At 44.9% G+C, this 21,406-nt stretch overlaps 1 protein-coding gene across 7 annotated transcripts in view; it reads right to left on the bottom strand.

The window, feature by feature from the left end:
• The window catches only part of SLC1A2 (solute carrier family 1 member 2), a 144,772-nt gene that overhangs the window by 13,605 nt on the left and 109,761 nt on the right, over positions 1-21,406 (bottom strand). For all 7 annotated transcript variants that reach the window (XM_059405731.1, XM_059405722.1, XM_059405750.1 and 4 more), the window contains exons 8-9: positions 16,874-17,068; positions 13,037-13,171 (exon numbers count right to left, since the gene is read on the bottom strand). In XM_059405731.1, the coding sequence (XP_059261714.1) occupies positions 13,037-13,171; positions 16,874-17,068 (330 nt within the window). The remainder of the gene's footprint in view (positions 1-13,036; positions 13,172-16,873; positions 17,069-21,406) is intronic.

Genomic DNA, 21,406 nt, shown 5'->3' with positions numbered 1-21,406 from the left:
CAGCTGCCTTAGGCTCAGGTCATGATTCCAGCATCCTGGGATCGAGTCCCACATCGGGCTCCTTGCTCAGAGGGGAGCCTGCTTTTCCCTCTGCCTCTGCCTGCCATTCTGTCTGCCTGTGCTCGCTCTCTCCCCCTCTCTCTCTGATAAATAAATAAAATCTTTAAAAAAAAAAAAACAATAAACAATAGCAAAAAAAAAAAAGGAGAGAAGGAAGCATTGGAGGAAAATAGTTCTCAGATCTCGGAATTGGCACCCAGGCTCCAACAAGTAGAAGGAAAGTAGGAGGACACTACTAGTGGTGTCCAGCAATTCTTCCTGATGTAAACCATTCTTCCAAGACTCCAGATTACCTCCTCTTATGTTACTTATTAATTCTACCTGTGAATTCTCCTATAGTAGAGAATTCATCTCTTTGTAAGGATTGCAACTAACAATACCTTTCCCAGAGCACCTCACTCTTCCCACAACGCATACATACACACGGACACAGCTAATGGATGAGAAAACCAGCCACAATTTTCTCCCTAACCAATATGCGCAGAGGCTGTGGGTCCTGGAAAAACCAGAATACTTTGCTATGCTCTCTCTATTAACCTAAAAAAATAAAATCTTCCAGAGTGCCTCTTGAATCAGGAAGTGTCAAGAAAACCCCTTTCTCAAATCTTTTTCCCAAGTTCTGATTTGAAAAAACTGGATGGTCCAGAACTCTCCTTCTTAGAAAGTCAACCCCAGGAAAACAGAGTTGTTAGGAATAAATTGTGTTCTCTAGTCCTTTTGTACAATTGGTATTAAGAGTCCTTTTAACCTTGTGTATGAGATACTAGAAGTCTGAAAGAGAAGGATGCTGGAAAATCAAAACCTTTTTTTCTAAAAAGGAAAGAATTTAGGCAAAAATATTGCTAAAGACGTCATAGTTGAGGACACTCTAGCCTTTAATTAAAAAAATTATAAGGATCCTAAAATTAGTTCAAGGCAAAGTGGAAGTTTTAATTAGTTCTTAGAACAAAGTCCTAAAATAAATTCTAGTTGCTACTATTAAATCTATTTCTCATTAGAGAAATGAAGCCACTCCAGGAGGAATCTGGCCTGGCTTCCTTGCAAGGAGCTTGTGAGCCTGCCAGCCTCTGATTTCAAGTAGAAAGATGTTCCTCCTGCAAAAATAAAGATCAGAACCCGACTTCAGCTCTCAGGAGCATATTTCCATCTGAGAATGCTCCTCTCCTCCCTTTTGCTTTGGAGAATCTGCCTCAGGGTAATAGAGTCTGAACACAAATGAATACTGGTGCTTGAGGTCCTCCACAAAATTAAGTACCATAAAGCCAAGATTGGTAAGAAGACCCAGAGTGAAGGGATGAGAAGGTATTCATGATGATAGTTAAGAAAAGATATATACGTCTGGAGACAGCCTGGATTCAAATGCCAGCGTTTCCTTCTACTTGCTGGACAACACTGATCATACTTAACATTTAACTGTGAGCCCTAGTGGCCTCACCTGTGAGATCAAAATAATAAAAATGTCTGCAACACTGGGTTGTTGCAAAGATTAAATAAGATAACAAAGTGCTTAGCACAGAATTCTCTGAGACATTTAGCAAGAGCTCACAAAACATTAGTTATTACACGATGATGTGTACTCTAAATATTACTATAAATCTTATCTAGTCAATTAAAGTCTGTTTTGGCAGCACTTGGGTAGAATGCCCAACCATGCAGAGTTAAGCTACCATCTCCCCCTAGAAACATTAACTCTATTTGCAGGACAATCCTTACGGTGGCCTCCCAGCTAACCCGCTGAGTTCTTTATCCATCACATAGCGTTGGTCCCCTTTGCAGTGTTTCAACTCTACTTTCAGTTCCACCCGGCATGTGTCCTGAGCCATGAACCCAACATCCTTGACCAATTGTTAAATTCCAAAGAGCATTCAGGTGAAGAGGAATTCTCTGAGTACCCATTTATATCATGGCCCAAAAGGATCTACCTTACTGGCAAGCAGATGAACTGAAGGCAGGGGTGGTAGAGATGATGCTGATGATGGTGATGGTGGTGATGAGGACAACAGCTGATATATCACATTTAATATGTCTAGAAATATGCTCTACAGGTATTACCTTGTTTAATCTCTCTACAAATGTTGCAAGAAGTATTTTTTTAATTTAATTTAATTTTTTCAGTGTTCCAAGATTCATTGTTTATGTACCACACCCAGTGTCCATGTAATACATGCCCTCCTTAATACCCACCACCAGGCTCACCTAACCTACCACTCCCCTCCCCTCCAAAACCCTCAGTTTGTTTCTCAGAGTCCACAGTTGCTTGTGCTTTGTCTTCCCTTCCAGTTTACTCCAATTCACTTTTCCTTTCCTTCTCCTAATGTCCTCTATGTTATTCCTTATGCTCACAAGTAAGTGAAACCATATGATAATTGACTCTCTCTGCTTGACTTATTTCACTCAGCATAATCTCCTCCAGTCCCATCCATGTTGATACAAAAGTTGGGTATTTATCCTTCCTTATGGAGGCATAATATTCCATTGTATATATGGACCATATCCTCTTTATCTATTCGTCCGTTGAAGGGCACCGTGGCTCTTTCTACAGTTTGGCGATCGTAGCCATTGCTGCTATGAACACTGGAGTACAGATGGCTCTTCTTTTCACTGCATCTGAATCTTTGGGGTAAATATTGGTAGTACAATTACAGGGTCAGAGGTAGTTCTATTTTCAATTTCTTAAGGAATTTCTAAACTTAGTATTCATATTTAAGAAATGAAAATTCATAGGGACTTTGCAAAGTTACACATCCTAATAAAGTCACAGAACCAAATTCAAGCACAGGCACTGAGCTTCCAGAATCCACAATGCAAAGTGCCCTGGAGCCAGACATCTTTGATTTTGAAACCAGCTCCGCCACTTCCTAACTGTAAAACCTGGGTCACTTCCCCTACCAGAATTTTTCTCAAGCAGGCAAAATACCTATTTTATAGGATTTCAAGAAGATATAACCAGTTCCTGACCCATAGTGAATATTCATTATATGCTGGCTCTTTCCCCTTTTGGGAAGAGCCATCACCCCCATCATATAGGCAAAAACACAAGACACTATGCTCAAGGGTTAATGAATTTTCAGTTTAACAAATCCATTGCCACCCAAATGGGTGATATAAGTTTACAAATTCTCATTTCCTCAACCCTTGACTTTCTTTGACATCAGATCCCAACTCTCCAGAGCAGCCACTGAATCGACTTTTCAGAATAGAAAATCTATTCTCTCCCATACCCTCAGGCCTCCTTGAATTGGAAAATGAACTGACCAGAGGAAATAGCTATCAGGCCAGGAATGAATGAAGATGGGATCAAGTAGAACCAAAGCATGCTGATGTCTGACACTAAAATCAGGATGGGAAGGGCCCTAGATTTAGAGCTAGAACCCTAACCCAGATCTTCTGACTCTCTTACCTAGAGCAAACCACCTCTCAAGAAACATCCGGCATGCCTTAAGAACTCATTAAAGATTGATTACAGGAGCACAAGAGCATCCAAATGGCTTTGTGGAAATAAGAAGAGAACGCAGACTCTAATACTTGTTGAGTTCTTTGCTTGTTCATTTTATTTATTCAACAGATGTACAATGAGCATCTTAGTGTGGGCAGGACATTATGTCCAGTGCACTGGCAACAAAGAACAAGAAAAAGCCCTTCCCATGCTTCCTCTTCCCCCTGGAACCCACACTCTCTTTACTTCTCTGTGTCCCCCATAGAGTGAGATAAATGTTCTTGTAGGAATAAGTGGTGGGTGCTATGGGATTTTGTAGGTAGGACATTTTAACTATGCTTGGGCCCCAGGAAAGACTTGAGTAGAAGTATCTCAACTTTGGTTCTAAGGATAAGTCTGAGACAAAGCGGCAGAAAAGAAATAAATAATGTGAAATAAATAATGTTCTTAGGATAAGAACACCTAAGAGCATTTAGGAGGCAAATGAGTGGGATGAGAGGCAGAAGGTAAGAACTGACCAAATCATGTATGGCCTTGTCAGCCAAGTTTAAGAGTCAGGTCATTATCCCAAGATTGATGAGGAGCCACTGGAGAGCAAGACCATGCTTGTTCCAGTATGAAGAACGGTCTGAAGGAGAACAAGTCTGAAAGAGCAAAACCCACTTAGTGAAGATGTGGTGGAAGGTTATAAGACAGAATTACAGGACTTGAGGACTGACTGGTTATAGAGAATAAATGAGAAAAAAGTCAAGGGTTCCTCTCAGGTTTCTGGTTTTGGGCAACCAGTGAACAGTGCCACCATATGTATGGGATATGAAAGGTTGGGATGAGAAATGTTCTCAATACAGCTGGAACATACTGGGCCTGAAATCTGGGAGCCAGCAAAGAAGAGAAGTCCCACAAGTGGTTGGGAATATGGACTATCAGGAGAGACATAGAGAGTTAGAAGTCGGTACCTAAAGAGGCGATGGGTGGATGCCACAAGTGTGTTTGGTTTATCGTTGGAGGGAATGGAGAGTGAGAAGAGCAGGCAGTATTGTCTGGACCCTGAGGGTGACCAAGAGTCAAAAAATGTGCACAGGCATAAGAGTCTGCAAGGATGGAAGAAAAATGGAAGAGTTGGGGGGAAGCGTGTTTCAAAAATAAGGGTGTAGTAGAGAATATCAATTACAGCCAAGAGGTCAGGTAAGAAGAGTAAAAGTGCCCCCTTGGTTTTAGTGACAAAGAAGCCCATTACTGATCCAGCCAGGGCAGGTACAAGCCAGAGGCAGAGAGAGAAGATGGCTCACCATGGATAGAAAACTGAATGAGAAAGAGAAAGTGGCGCCATTATTTGTTATCAACGTATTCGAGGCAACTGACTGAGAAGGTGAAGGGAGGGAAAGGGAGATGGAGGGAGACAGGAGATAGGATTTTTAGTTTGCTGCAGAGGCCACCAGGGGAATGTCTGACCAACTCTGGGGAAGTCCAAGTCTAGCTAAAAGTAGGATATGGGAGTTTGCGGTTCCCACGTGGAAATTTCTCCACAGGCGAATACTTTCGTTTTGTCTCACAACTAGTCCTGACTGTTCAAGAAACTCTGCTGACCTCAAGTACTTCAAGGCTACTTGGTAAAAAGAATTTTAGAGTGCTTGATGCTATCCTTGGGTTTGGACACTGTGTGTCAGAACTATGAAGAGGAGACGGAGGGGAGGTCAGAATTGTTCGCTGAAGGGGATCCACCACCACAGGTGCCCTAGCTTTGGGGCCACCAAAGATGAGAGAGGGGCTTGCCTTCCTTATTCATACTGACAAACCTGGTCTGGTTCCCTGGGAGAAAGACAATTGCCACGGTCCTTTTTCTCTCTTTTCTATCTCTTGATCTAAGTCCTCTGGCAGGAGGGTGTTAGAATTGTTGGACAGTCCTGGTTCTCATGAACTAACAGAGCCGAGGGAGCAGGGTCACCCAAAATCTATCTGGTTCCTTGTATTGGACTGAGCCATATGAAATTGCCATTTCGACAGTTCCCTAAAGCCAAACATTGACAATTTCATGTGATTCAACTTAGCATTCAGACACAAACCACCATGTCTGCCTCTTAGAATGCAGAGCGCACAGTGTGGCAGAGGGGTCACTGAGGCCCCAGACCTAAGAAGGTTGGCACGACCCGAACCATCTGAGGGCTAAAGCCACATGGGGATGAGAAGGGAAGGAGGGCCTGCCGAAGCACTGGGGAAGAGCGTGAACCTTGGATGGGAGCCCGGGCTGCGATCCCAGCTCCGGCAGGGCAAGAAACGTAGCTTTTCCTACTCAGCTTTCTCATTTGTCAGTTTTGGAAATAACCCCTCCCTCCAAGCATGTTGAGAAGATAGTAAGTGCTAATGTGTCCTGAACGCTAATGTGTCATCAAGGGGGCCTCTGCCAAACTCTGCATATAAAAGGCCTCACAGTGCACGGGACACAAACCCAGTCGGGCTCTTCATCCTTCTCCTTCTCCTCCTTCTCCTCCTCAGGAGTCCAAGTGAAGAGGGGAGTAAACCACTTCCTCTTTTGTTTCCTCCACCAAGTCTTGCACACTCCTCTTTTTGCACTTAGCACAACTCGGCTGGGATTTTTTGACCACATCTGTCCCCATTACTAGACCACCAGCTCCTTGAGTGCTGATACCACGTGGTCTCGGTTGGTGACATGGGCAAGATGGAGGGAGGCGGGTGGGCAGGCATGTGAGGGAGAAAGGGCAGGGATGGGTTGTTGAAGAGGATGGAAAAACTCTAGAAAGAGAAGTATCTTTTTGTTTGGCAAATATCTGGCTGGCTGTCTTGGTGGTGAGAAGTTGGGGCCAGGGCAAGATGTAGAGGGAGGAGGAAGGAGATGCCGACAGCCTAAATTACCTTGCCTACAAAAACCAGAGAGGTGCCCTGATTGCTGGGGGCGAACACAGAGGTGGAAGGAAGAGCAAGGCACAGAGAGACAGGGACCGAAGGGCAAAATAGAGCAGGGAGAGGAGACCAGGAGGGGGGTGGTGGGCACTGAAGGACTTCTTTTAAAAGAAAAGGGGTGCCTCATATTAAGTTGTTGTTTCCAAGCTACCTGAAATTATTAAGTGATTACTTCAGTGAAACTAAACTCAAGATTCAATTGTAGATAAAGGGACATTTTCCCTTTTTCATCTTATCACTCTCCTGAGCTTTGTGCCTCCCCTTGTTTTTCCATATTTCTTTTGTGATACTTTAAAAAGTGATTTTGCTGTGCAGGACTGTACCCCCACCCCACCCCCACCGCACCCCTGATCTGTAATTTCACCACCTTGAGCCAGGGACGCTTTGTCAGGAGAGGGAAGGACTTAGGAGAAAGGGTCACAACCCATCCTAGGGTCGACATAGAATGGGTAACGTAGAGAGAATTCCATGGGACTGGAAAATCAAAGCAAATATTTAAACATACGCCCCTAGAATCTTCAGAGCTATGGCAGATGTAGGAACTCATTTCTTCTTCCACCAGACACGGAGTAGGGCTTCAACCAGTTCTGTGTGTATATGTGCATACATGTGTCTCAAGTAAGAGAACAAGAATCCAGGTGGATAGGCCCAGACCCTCAAGGAACAGCCAGATCATCCGGGTTTGAGTCCCAGATCAGCCATTCAACATGCACTAAATCAAGATAAGCTACTTTTCTGTGAGCCTCCGTTTCCTCAATGGTTAAATGGGGATAATACCATTACCTGCCTCATGATTTGGGGCAACTTTTAAACAGGTCCAAGTAAAGTGCTTAGAATACTGTCTAATATTAAAAAGGTACTTGCTGAGTATGAGTTATCAGTATCCTGAGTCCTTTCCATCATTTTTATTGACTAGATGCGAGAACGGCCAACTGGTGTTCAGGGAAGAACCGAGGGGTGCCTGGATGGCTCAGTCAGTAAAGTATCCGACTCTTGATTTCAGCTCAGGTCTTGATCTCAGGGTCATGAGTTGAAGCCCTGCTTGAAAAAGAATCGAAGTGCTGATATCCCCAAATCAGGGACCCCTACTCTCCCTTCCCTATCTCTAATCCATGGCTTCTGGAAGTGAGGTCCCTGGCCTGCATCACTGGCAATCACTGGCAATACTAATTCTTGGTCCCCACTCCAGACCTCCGGAATCTCCAGGAGATCTTGGCGCATGCTCAAGCTTGAGCATCACTGCTCTAATCCCTCCAGGGAGGGATGCTAACAGGGAGCTTCAGAGCTCCCCTGCAGGAGGGAGGCTGTAAGTCTCCCTAGTAAGTTCAATTTCAACTCTGTCCCCCAGCTAGTAAATCTGTCCCCAGAAACGATCTCACCAGCAATCTTATGTGATAAGTGGGTCATGGATCCCCTTGGGTTTCACTGTATTTTGCTTTCCTTTTGCTGCCTGTGGCCAGACCTGGTTATTTATTACCTCTTCCTGGTACTGGTTCCTTCCTGCTTCCCTCCAAGATACAGCGGTGTCAGCGAGTTCTCTTAGAAATAGGTGCCGAGGATTCCTGACACAAAGGGCTTCTTGGACCCTGGGGAAGGTTCTGGTTTTACCAGCCCCACCCATCCGGTGTTTGAGGACTCCGGCAGTTTTCGGGGCCCAGAATCTTCGTTTTCACCATGACATTTACAGAGCAGCCAAGCCTGCCCATCGAAAAGCATCCAGGGCTTGGCGGGCAGTAATGAGGCTGGCCAGTCTCCAGCAGCTGGCAAACACTGTGGCACATTAAATGTCACTGCAGGCTTTGTTTGGTTTTAAATTGAAAAATTGCTAGAGTTATGAGAGCTTACAAGCTTTGCCTGGAGAGGAAAAAAAAGAAATCCCTTCACCTTTTCTTTTTCTCTACTTCACCGCGCCCCCCCCCCCCCCGCCTCCACCACCGACTGTTTCGCTAGGGAATGGCCAGCCTCCCCCTGTACATCTGTGTCACCTCTTCCCCCTCTCCCCACTCACACTGTAACAGGCACCCAGTGGCCACAGAGCTCATGACCAAGAGTATGTTTCCAGAGCTCCACTTGCTGGTGAGCAAGAATGTGCCACCATTACTAATTCAAAGCAGATCTGACCTAGCTACAGACCCCTACACACATTTTCCCAGGCTCCTCCACCCTCCCTTTTTTCCCTCTTCTTAAAAGGAACGTTCAGGCTTATTTGTATACAAACATCCATCACCCGCAGAATCCTAGTCCAGGTCTTAAAACCAGTAGGGCACTCAAGGGCATGGGGTATAGACTCTGCTTTTAAGCTGACAAGTCATTATTCTCACTGTTCACATGACAGAGCTGAAGTCTGGAGGGTAACTTGCTCAAAGTCGCACAAAGAGTAAGTGCAGAGCTCAGATCCAGGGCTCCTGGCTGTTTGCTTTCTTTTCTCTGGGCACAGAACCCCCAGCCCCTCCCACACCTGAGATCCAACCCCAGAGCTAGAAGACAGCTCTTCATTTGTACCTTCCTTCCCACGCCAGCCTGGGATTGAGTTTTCTCATATAGAGTTTCATCAATATAGTTAATCCAAATGTATCATCAGTTTTGGGTTCAGCCAACTTCCTTCTGCTGGCACGTTCCTGCCCTGGAGTTAGGACGCCCTGCTCTCGGCGCAAGTACAAACATGTGAGCGCTGGTGTGGGGTGATGGGGAGGACCCAGCCCTCCTATTCCATTCGCTAGTATTTAGGTCAGAAGTGGGTAGGGTCTTAGACGTTTCATGAAATGGCTCTCATCCAACAGGCTTGGAAGCAAATGACTGCCAAGAAGCCCAGAGCCCACAATGGCTGGAGGGCTTGAATTCTCGGAGTAGCAGAGACCTTGACTGGACCCCATTTGTCCCCATTTAGGCTTTTCTGATGTTTTGTTTTAGTCTGGGGAGGAGGAAAAAAAACAGGTCAAACGAAAAATTCCCTGGCTATTCTGTGGAACTGGGGGTGACCCTAATAGTCTGTCTTCCCTAAACCTTTCTGACTGAGCACCTCTCTCCTTTCTGCCCACTACTAGATCTGCCTGGTCAAGTAGGAAGTTGTGTCGGGGATGGGGGTAGTGGTAAAGGGTCCTGACCTGACCACCCAAGCTCTCTTGTGCCCATAGGCAAGACACTTAACTCTTCTGATTCCCGGTTTCGTTATCTGTGAAACACTCCTTAGGGCTCTTTGGGGATTAATCATTACCACATGTAAAGAACATGGCGGAATCCACCAAGTACCAGCTCCCTTTCTTCATTTCCAGATTTTTTCACTCAAAGAAAGGCATTTGCATGATCATGAGGGAAGGTTATCTCTATAATGATATTTTATAAAAAGATCAGTCTCTAATGGTGGATTTCAGGCCTCAGACATGCCCAAGAAGAGACGAGGTAATGTAGACACACAGGCAAGAGTAGTCCACCGTTTCAGGGGGTTCAAGGAGCCAAGCGGCACAGGACTTAGGAAGCAAAAGTCACAGGGGAAGCACAGGTCACTTCAATAGTTTCCTCAGTCTTTCTTCCTGCGTGGAAAGGCCCTTGGTTATCACACAACAACTCTGTGGTGAAATTTAGCACACATGTATTGAGCTCCGACTGACCCTAAAGTATTGCCAATGCCCTCACTTCCCTTTCGTCCTCCTCCCAGCAAAGTCCACCCCACTCCTTTGTCTCCTTTATCCTGTTCCCTCCCAATCCTTCCACCCATAAACCACTGCGGAATCTCGGCCACCATGATGACCGCCTCTCCTCGTGGACAGACGCCATGAGAAAAGCTGCCCTGGGGCCAGCACAGGCTCCCAGAACAACAGAGCTAGCACAGAGGACCCACCCCCAGGCCCTGACAGAGGCTAGCAGGGACAGAGAATGAGGCTATTTTTCTTACTCTTCACCTTCCCTCTAAAGGTACTTTCAGAGCATTTCCCTGGTGATGAAGATCCCGTCAGGAAGATCATGACCACCCTTGCAGCCCTCCCGAGGTGTACAGATTACGTCCGGGGAGCACTTCTCTATTCTAACCTAGATCTTAACAACAGGCAAGCTCTGTGGAGAGGTGAGTCTTCCTTCCAGCTTTCCAGATGTCCTTCCCTTCAGTCACGGGCGTGTTTTTCCCTTTGGAAGGGCGAAGGGAGGGGGAAGGAATTGTTGTTTTAGATGCAGGAAACTCAAAAGCATTAAAGGTGGCTTCTGGCTCTTAAAATCTATGCCAATAGATGTCAGAAAAATTGCCCCTGCCATGTAGAGCAGTTTAAAAAAACTGTGTGGCCACTTTGGCCTTGGACCTCTGTGTCCCTGACATTGAAAACAACAGCATCCCCACCTCTGTTGCTTAGCTCCAAGATTAGACAGGAAGCATCAGTGTATACCTCACAGAACATCAGAGACTGAGTAGGTCCTTAGCAAGGATTGTTTCCCATCTCCCTGTTGGGGGCCATCTGGATAGACTTGCCCTGTGAATGGGCAGTGAGTGTCTTACAGTATGAAAATGCCCTTCACTGGTAAATATACTGGGAAAGGTAGCTGAGCTATGTGGACACAATCAAGTTTGAACTTCTCTGCGTGGCCATGCCGGGTTTCCATTTTGCCCCACCTTTCACCAGACCCTGCCTCCCACTCTGTGCTCCAGTGTTACTAAACCACTCATAGGTCCTCACACTGTTTGCTGCCTCGGTGCCTTTGCACAGGCGGGCCTTGGCCTTGACTGAAATGCCCTGCTTTCTTCCCTGTCTATATCTACCTACCAGTTACAATTCAGCTCAGCTCTCACTGCCTTCAGAAGCTTGAATACAGCCATGATGAAGAATGTAGCAGCCTCCCAAACCAAGCCAAACTGGACTCAAATCTTTCCTCACTCTCAGTCACTTTGCCTCCCTATACCTCAGTTTCCTCATCTATACACCAAGAGTAATAATACCAAACCTTCAGGGTTGTTAGAAAGTGAAAGATGTAAAATGCTTGATGGCTGGTATCTGGTGCCCAGGCAAATTCAGTCACCATGTTCATTATTGCCTGATTCCCCCATTCTGCCCTTCCATCCAAGACTGGGGTGGGTGCCTCTTTCTAGTACAATCCTTTTATTGCACACTATATATTTTTTAAGATTTATTTCTTTATTTTAGAGCAAGGGTGAGAGTGAGAATTACCCTGATCCCCAAACCAGGCAAAGACCCTACCAAAAAGGATAATTTCAGACCAATATCACTGATGGATATGGATGCTAAGATTCTCAACACGATCCTAGCAAACAGGATCCAACAGCACATTAAAAAGATTATCCACCATGATCAGGTGGGATTCATCCCTGGGCTACAGGGATGGTTCAACATTCACAAATCAATCAATGTGATAGAACAAATTAATATGAGAAGAAAGAAGAACCACATGGTCCTCTCAATCGATGCAGAAAAAGCATTTGACAAAATCCAGCATCCGTTCCTGATTAAAATGCTTCAAAGTATAGGGATAGAGGGAATATTCCTGAACTTCATCAAAACTATCTATGAAAGACCCACAGCAAATATCATCCTCAATGGGAAAAAGCTTGCAGCCTTCCTGCTGAGATCAGGAGCACGACAATGATGCCCACTCTTACCACTCTTGTTCAACATAGTATTAGAAGTCCTAGCAACAGCAATCAGACAACAAAGAGAAATAAAAGGTATCCAAATTGGCAATGAAGAAGTCAAACTCTCTCTCTTCGCAGATGACATGATTCTATATATGGAAAACTCAAAAGACTCCACCCCCAAACTACTAGAACTCATACAACAATTCAGCAACATGGCAGGATACAAAGTCAATGTATAGAAATCAGTGGCTTTCTTATACACTAACAATGAGAGTGAGAGTAAGAGAGAAAGAGAGACCACACCAGTGATAGCTGGAGGGGCAGAGGGAGAGAGAGAGAGAATCTCAAGCAGACTCCCCGGTGAGCGCAGAGCCTGACATGAGCCTTGATCCCAGGACCTTGAGATCATGATGCGAGCCAAAAGCAGGAGTCAGATGCTCAATTGACTGTGCCACCCAGGCGCCCCTACATGAGGTATTTTCATCTACTTTACTGAAGTATAATTTACATATGGTAATAGGTACTCAAGCTAAGTGTATGGTTTGATGAGTTTTGACAAATGTAGACACCTGTGTGTACCTGTGCCTATGAAACATTTCTACCACCCGAAACGATTTCCTTGTGCCCCTTCCCAATTAGTCTCTTCACCCCGTCTATGCCCAGGCAACCACTGATCTCTTTTTATTGCCAAGGTTATATTGCCTTTCCTGCAGCTTCGTAAAAATGGGATTCTCTGTGCTTTGTTCATTCAGCCTAATGTCCCAGGGACCCCCCTGTGCATCCGTGGTGGGTTCCTTATTGCTGGACTTTTCACTTTGTATTGTAATTTATCTGATGCCTCCACTGGACTGTGAGATCCTCAGATGCTTTTTTCACCTTTGGTTCCCAATGGGGCACTCAGTAAATGTTAGAGGGAAGGAGGGAGGGAAGGGAGGGAAGAAGTTGTCATGGGGTTTTGCAAAGACCTTGGCTGCAACCTTGCATCTGGTCGAGCCCCAGGAGGCTGGACTCGCATCCGCAGCCCAGCCCCCTCGGCAGGCACTTACAGAAGCCAGTCCACGGCCACCAGCAGGCTGATGTCTTCTGTCGGCAGGCCCACAGCCGTCAGGATGAGGAGCATGGTGACGAGGCCTGCACTGGGGATACTGGCTGCACCAACGCTGGCCAGCGTTGCCGTGAGGCTGAGTGAACAGAGAAGACTGGGTCAGGGGAAGAGAAAGAGGACTTGGCAAGGCCAATCCTGGCTTCAATTTTCCCAGCAGTCATAAAATTTCTTTTGTTTCTCAAAGAACAGAGTAATCTAGAGTGCCAGCACCCAGGAATTAGGGTCTTCTTGGATTCTATGCAGCTGTGGTGGAAGTTTATAAATTCAGGGATTGTAGCTGTATGCTCGGCAGGAGAGCCAATTAGCCTAACATATCACAGGGCTCAACTAAGGTAAGTGTGGCTCTCAAGCAGGCCGGGAAATAATAAAGAAGGAAAACAAATCACCCTAATCCTCCCATGGGAATACCACTGCATTCATTTCTGCTTACGCCTTTATGTCTCTGGGAGCCCCAGAGACATCTGGACTCCGTGGCAAGAGTCTGAGGAGGCTACTGCCAATGTTAACATGAGAACTCAGAATAGCAAATATCCAGACCTGATTGAGTGAACATCGGGGGAACAAATCAACAGATTCCAAATGACATTAAGCTTCAGACGCCTGGACATTTCACCATGGGCTGGAAAATACATTATTCAGAAAGAAGGCGCCAAGGAGAGATAATGCAATAACAGGAGGTTTTCCTTCTGAAGCCTCTCATCCTTTGCAAAGCCAGGAGCACACCCAGCACCATCTTGAAGTTGTCTCTGGAAGAGGGTTCAATCTAGGGTTCAAGTGCCCTGTCTAGACACCAGGGGGTCTCTGTGGTCCAGCAAAGGGCAGTCGCTTTTTCCTCCTCTTTTCTGAGGCCATTTTTGAAAGTTGTCATTTCTAAATGGAAAGATGCTTCTGAAAATATAGATTCCCAACTTGCTTTTGTGGGCCCAGTGAAGAAAAGGAGGGTGCTTTATTTGTAGTTAGACAAAGCTAGAGTTTCTAGAGTAGGTCGTCCAGCTCCAAACTAAGAGTCAGACTTCTAAACTGGTTTAACTGAACTCAGACCATTGCTGTGACCAAGCACAGAATCCTGGGTCTTACCATGGGGAAGGGACCTGAACTTACCTAATCATATGTCTGAGGACAGGAAGATCCTAGGAGGTTCTGTGGTTTGCACTGGTCTTCCCATACTGCCATCCTCCCAGGTATAAGCCTGTGACCTTCTGGACACCTCCCCTTGGTGGGATTGACAGAACCCATCTGTACTCTTCTCCTGTCCCTGTCAATGTGGCGCTGCTACCAAGGCTTAAAGAACTCCCCCCCCCCTTTTTTTTTTTTTTGGATCCTTCTGGGTCATGGGAGGTTAGAGTATAGAGTGGGTATTGATGAAGATTATGGAAAGGAGCAACCTGAATTCGAATCCCAGCTCTGTCACTTATTAACCACAGGACTTTGAGCAACTTACTTTACCTCCTTGTGCCATGATTTCCTTATCTTTAAGAAAGCGTCATCAGGAGCTAATAAATAGAAAGCACAGAGAAGAGGCCTGATGCATTGCAAGCCCCCAGTAAATGTGAACCGTTCCTGTTATCAGAAAGTCTGGGCAGGGTGAGGCCACTTCGCAAATAAAAGCTTCCCTAAAGCCCTGAGAGTTAGAAGGTGGGAATTCTCTGCCGTTTCCCTGGCACAGATAGAACACCAGGAAAGGGGGACTTCCCAAGTTCCAACGGTCAAGGCCTCAGCCGTTTTATTTACATCAGTTGCTTCTGTTATGAGTCATTCTTACACTTCTCTCTGCGCTGCGGCCCCATGGTTGGGCCCCTCTGGGCTGTGAGACACAAGCCTATAAAGGATATTCTTCCTGGAAGCTGGTCCCCTACTCTCCCTTCAGCCTGCAACCGCTTCCTGGGGACAGTGATCTCTCCTCCATCTCTCTCTCTCTTTCCGCTTTTCCGATCATTCCGCTCCTTGGCTCACTTCTCCAGGGCTGGTTCTTGGACGCGGTACAGAGCATGACACACACATTGTCACAGCAGAGCCTCACAGTAACCCTGCAAGGTACATATGGTTGCCTCTGCTCTCCATGGGGGAAACCACGAACCGGATGGATGGAGAAACATCGAACTGCTTGGCTGCCATCTGCTGGGCTTGGGACACTCATCTGCTTGATTCCGATGTCGTGTGGGCCCCTGATGCCCCCATCCCCGATCCCTCCAACACTGAAAACTCTTCATTAATCAATCCCAGTCATTGGTCAGCAGTCGGTCCTCCCGTCTCTTATGTTTTCATCGAATGGTGTGAACTTGGTGGGAAGTGTGGCTGCCATCAGGGCCAAGAATTCAGGGACCAGAAATCATCTCACTTGGCTTCAAAAGGAGGGTTTTTTCCTTTTGTTGGTCTCTGAGTTTAAAGCAAGAGACGTTGGCAGTCTTATGTGCATTCTGTGACCACGTGACTCAGAAGACGTGACACCGGGATCTGAAGCATGATTTCCCTGAGTGACATCATGGCATTCACTACACCACCGTCACATTCTTCTTTCGTATTCTAGAAGTACTGAATGCTATTGAGCATCACTAATAGCAATAATACTAGTAGCTAACATTTATTGACAGGTGACTGTGTCCCAGGGATAATACTCTTAACCCCCTAGGATGTCCCCAATATACCCAGTGAGGAAACTGAGCCCCCCCATAGTGCTGCTATGAACTAAGTTGTGTTCCCCACTATCAAATTCATTTGCCCAAGCCCTAATCTCCAAGGTAATGGTGTTTGGAGGCAGGGCCTTGGGGGAGGGGGTGGCGGGCAGTGGTAAGGGGGAGTGGTGCCCTCATGAGGGGATTAGCTCTTATCAGAGGAGACCTACAAAAGCTTGCTCACTCTTTCTCCACCTGCCAAGGAAAGGCCAGAGCAAACAGCAAGAAGGACAACACTAGCCAGGAAGAGGACAGTCACCAGGAGCTGAGTTTGCCAGCACTTTCATCATGGACCTCCCAGTCTCCAGAACCATGAGAAATCAATGTCTGTTGTCTAAGCACCTGCGGGTCTGTGGTATTCTGCTATAGCATCCTGAGCTAAGACAAGTCCGTGCCTCACAGCGTGGCTATAAGCATTCGAGAAATTAGCATATGCAAATAAGTGTGATCTGTAAGTTTATGGAGAAGCAATGCATTGTTAACGATCTCTTGGGAAAGCGGTCTTCCTAAATTTTTTCAAGGATGAATACATAGGGTAAAAATAGATTTAGTAAAACACAGGTATCTAAATTTGCTAGTTAATTGTAATAAAATGGTTTCTGTTGTATTGAAAAACCCCTTCCTTCCAGTGTTTCGTTACTTCTGCCATCGCCCTCTGAAATGCTGAAGGGAACAGATTTTAAAGAAAGGAAAAGTGGAGTCAGAGTCAGCTGATGTTGGCCCCTGTTACAGCCCTCCTGGCTCATTAATGGGGTAGCCTTCATCAACCACCCTGCGGCTGGAAGCCTGTGCTTCCCAATTTATTAAATGGGTGTAGAAATCACTGCCTTGCAACATCACAGGATTGTTAAAAATTACGTCATACCAAACTTCCAAACCAATTTCACATGTGCAATACAAATAGAAGGCCTAAGTATGAGCCTGCTTCTTTCCTGTCACAATATTTTCCCTTTGAGACTGCCAGTAACTCCCATTCCGTGTTATTTCCTTCATCATTCTTCCACCAGGGGACCTGAAACTCAAGCGGCCCCATCAGATGGAGTTAGTGTGGAAGGGGGGAGGACAAAAGGTCATTTCAGTGCCTCCTCCACCCAATCTCCACTCACCTCACAGTCACAATCTGGCCTCCATCCAGGATAACACCATTCATCTGGGCAATAAAGATGGCGGCCACTGCTTCATAAAGGGCTGTGCCGTCCATGTTGATGGTTGCTCCGACTGGGAGGACAAATCTGGTCACGCGCTTATCGATTCCCAGATTTTCTTCCAGGCAACGGAAGGTAACAGGTAAAGTTCCAGCACTAAGGAACCAAGAGAGAGAGACACAAGAGTTTATATCTGCTTTAGAGAAGCAGGATAAAACTCAAACTGAAATGCCATCACAAAGTGTTTGTTCTTTGTTCCAATCAAGCAAGGTGACATGAAAAAAACAGTGCCCAGAGCCCAATTAGAGACCAGCTGTTTGGCATTTCAAATTCAGTCTTATTAAGATGCTCATAAGTAGCAAGCTCTTTTTGTTGGTTTTTGAGATCTACTTAGAACTTTAAATTCTTGTTCCTTTGATCAGTGTGTCCCTCTTATATTAAATATTAAAGACCAAGGATCCCAGTGTCCTGGGATCGAGTCCCACATCGGGATCCTTGCTCGGCGGGGAGCCTGCTTCTCCCTCTGCCTCCATCTGCCCGTGCTCACTCTCTCTCTCTCTCTCTCTCTCTGACAAATAAATAAATAAAATCTTTTAAAAAAATAAATAAATAAATGTTAAAGACCATCTGATTACCCACATTCATTGAGCTGCAAAAAAAAAAAAAAACACAGCATGTCAGAAAACAATGAGCTGTCAACAGTGAAGTGGAAAGAGGGATTTTTGAATGACCCATAATCTCATGCTGGAAACACTTTCCAATACGATGACTACATGGGCTGCCTCCAGCCTCTGGGAATTGCCCTGAGCTAATTTTCAGAATGCTGGACAAACATGTTAAACACCATTTAGCCTGAACCTGAGCTTCTAGAAATTCACTAGCGACCCTCAGAGACAGTCCAACTCCCTAATACGTGGTCACTGGCCAACTGTACAGTCTTTGCAACAATATAGAGCAAAAAGCATGTGCTCTGTAGCTAATTAAGGACTCAGTGTGGACGGAGTGACTCCCCCGCTATCATGCCAGGCCTGGGACAGGAATTCGTCACCACATGACCCAGCCTCAAGGGCCAGAACTCCTGACATGTTCGTGTGTCTTTTAAATTAAGAAACCTGTAAGGATAAGGGTCACTGACGGCCAAAATATTATTTCCATGTGGAGAGAGGCATGTGGGAGGGGTGGGTGGATTTGCTTCAAAATTTAAGTAATATGGAAAGAAACGTGGAACACCCGAATTGCCATGCGAGTGCTTTGTGGCCTGTTCTCTTTAGGGTTTGTCCTGTTTTATATTTTTCTTTTGGGGCCTTTTTTCTGTTCAAACCTTAGCAAACTGAATTGAGGGCAGACATACTTTTTTCTATCATTCATTGACAACCTTTGTCCCGGTTCCTTCCTTCTACTAGTCAGAATTAGGGTTCCCGCCAAGCTTAACATAGACCTCTGCCAGAGGTCTCCGTTTCTCCGAGTGGGAGAAGCTTTCTATGGCTTCAGAGGAGCTATAGAAAATGCAGATTGCAGGGCTTACTCAGAAACAGAAACCGGAAATTCTAAACTTAGGGTCGCCTCAGTCGGCATCTTCTTAAACCACTGACCCACAGGCTCCCAATAATAATCTTAGGGAAACCAGAGTCATCTTACGGGAACATTCTTTGTGATTTCAGGCCAGGGGTCTCATGCCTCCTTCTTGGTCTTAGGTAGAGGAAATGAATGTTTGGTGACCTCTTGTACCTTCTACCCAGTTGGCTGTCCCAGCTGTTTAATGTGACTCCCTCACTCCACCCTTTCTTCGGACCCTTTTGAAGAGTTGGCAGGACACCATGACTAGTCCGAAACGGCAGCTGTGGTAGGTGGCTGGGATTCTAAATGGTGGAGTCTGAGCACATTTCTGGGAGGACTGGAATATGTCAATTTTTATTATTGTATTCACTTTCCCAAAATGTCATCAAGGGGTCTTCAGATAATTAAATAGATCAGAGAAAATAATTGGTAAATCATGAAAATATTCTCAAAATTCATATATACCCAACCAATCCAAATGGGAACTTGAGAATTTTAACTCTTTCTTGCCCATCTGACATTCTGACATGGGTTTTTTGGCTCCTGCCTCAATGACCATATGACAGTTTTCAAATATTGCTAATAATAACTAGCAGATACTTGACAGTCTTCTTCTCTTTTCCCAGAGTAGTTTCAACAGCATGGACTGATGTCAGCAGGATGCAGAGAGGAGTGTCCCAGGCTGCCCCCTTCCATCAGTCCTCCCTGACACCAGCCTGTTGAGAAAAGGAAGTCAGCTCCTTCCACTTCTCCTTCCGTCAGGGTCCAAGGAGGTAGAAAGAATAGTTACCTGGCCATCCTGAGGCTTCGTGTTATTTCCCTCTGGTCATAATGGCAGAGTTAGTTCTAAGTATGTGACTCATGCCACAGATTTTTCTTTAAGTGTGTTTTCTTTTAACAAATGATATTCCACATCCCGGCAAAAGCCACAGTTTAACCAAAGATTAATTCACTTGAAATACAGGGTAAGGAGGAGAAATGGGTCTAGCATTCATGGCCTTGGCCAGATAACCCAAGCATCTGTCTGATTCAAATACAAATATGAACTTGGGCCATCCATATGCCTTTAGGATTTACTTTATCTAATTAAAAGTACTGGGAAAACTGTCTAGACATTCAAAGGAAAGATAATAATATTTTTTGAAAGATTTAAAGATCAAAACCACAAAGGCATTGGAAGAAAATATAATATTTTATCATTTTTGGTGGTGATTTTCCTGAGGAAAAAAATTGAAATTCCAAATACTAAATGAAAATACTAACAACTTCAATGACATGCAAATTTAAAACTTCTAGGGGCAAAAACATGACAAATTTTCAAGACAAGCACCAGACAGGGAGGAACATCATTTGCAACATGGGATACATGAGTTAATGTTTTTATACATGAAGAGAGTTAAAGCCAATCAGGAATGGACGCATTCCCCAATAGGAAATGACCATCACAAAAAATTCACAAGGTCAAATAGAGGAGGAGAGGATGGTCAATAAGAAGGCGAAGAAATGTTTCCCCTCACTAATAATCAAAGAAATGCAAAATCAATAAGATCATTTTTCACCAATAAAATTGGAAAATTAATAAAGTGATAATATCTAGTGCTGGTGAATAGATGGGAAAAGGCAGTCTCACACACCCCATTAGTGGGGATCTATACTAACAGACTTTTTTGAGCAGCAAGCTGGTGGTACGTTTTCAAACATACAGTGTGCTTACCACTGGACTCAGAAATTCCACTTCTATAAATTATCCTGAGTGGATCATCAGACAAACTTACAGAAAAGTGTTTATAAGGATCCTTGTCAAAGCCCTGCTTAGTAAACACACTTTACATGTACATCACACAGGAGAGGTGGGGTTGTGTTGTGGCACCCACAGGGTATTATTATATCATTTAAAAAGAGTGGGTGGGAAGATCATATTGACAGAACTTTTATGATAGGTTGACCGATGATAGCAATTTACAACACCTATACATGGTACAAATTGGAATAATATAGAACTACTAAGATTAACTAAAAGGGTTACTATTAATTATTCCTGGGCAATAGAAGAACTGGTAATGTTCATTTTCTTCTTCAAAACTCTATTCACTGTCTGACTTTTTTCACAATGAGCAAACACTACGCTCATAACCAGAAAACAAATATAAAACTAAACATATTGTTTGGTGGGGGGGGATTTTACTTTTTCTCCAAAGAGAGGGGGATTTTTATGGATAGAGATACTTATCCATATGAAATATATCAGACCAAGAGGGACAAAAGAAATTTTGGGGTGTTTCCCTTCATCTTGGGAAACTGAAGGCAGAATCCAGATCCCCGGGATTATATATATTTTTAGCATCTTCTGAAATCCCACATTCTACTTCTACCAAAATCTCACTGATGTACAAGATGGAAGTATATATTTGGTTTCTCAGTTGGTCACCACTATTGGCCTGTCGGGAAAAGATGACTGCCTTCTCAGGAGCCTTGGGACAACTGTCACGCTGCGTCACAACAGAGTGGCCATCTCAACTGCAGACCATGGTCACAGGCTCGACACCAAGGACTATCACCTGTGACTCCAGAGATGATGCTGAGCTAGGGGTTGCAGAGTTGGCTTGCCTCTCTCCCACCTGCCTCAGCCTTAGTTTCATGACCCTTAGTTTTGTGCAGAAATACCAGTAACTAGTGCAGGCTGAAACAATAAAACTCTTCTAATCTTTGAAATTCTAAATTGCCAGGTGTTTCTTATGTATCTGTTTTTGTTTGTTTGTTTTTGCTAAATTCAGTCTAAGAAGATATCTAAAAAAATATTTTTTTCCTCTGTGTATCCCTGGAGTCCTCACTGGCCTCAGATGCCTGGGAACTTAGTTAACGAAGAAGGAACAGACTCTCAGTCAATGTCAAGTTGAATCAACGCCAACCCGATTTTCTCAAAATCACTGGGGCAGA

This window comes from Mustela nigripes, chromosome 1 (genome assembly GCF_022355385.1).
Source record: "Mustela nigripes isolate SB6536 chromosome 1, MUSNIG.SB6536, whole genome shotgun sequence".
Taxonomy (NCBI): Eukaryota; Metazoa; Chordata; class Mammalia; order Carnivora; family Mustelidae; genus Mustela; species Mustela nigripes.
This window is presented reverse-complemented; position numbering and strand designations above follow the sequence as displayed.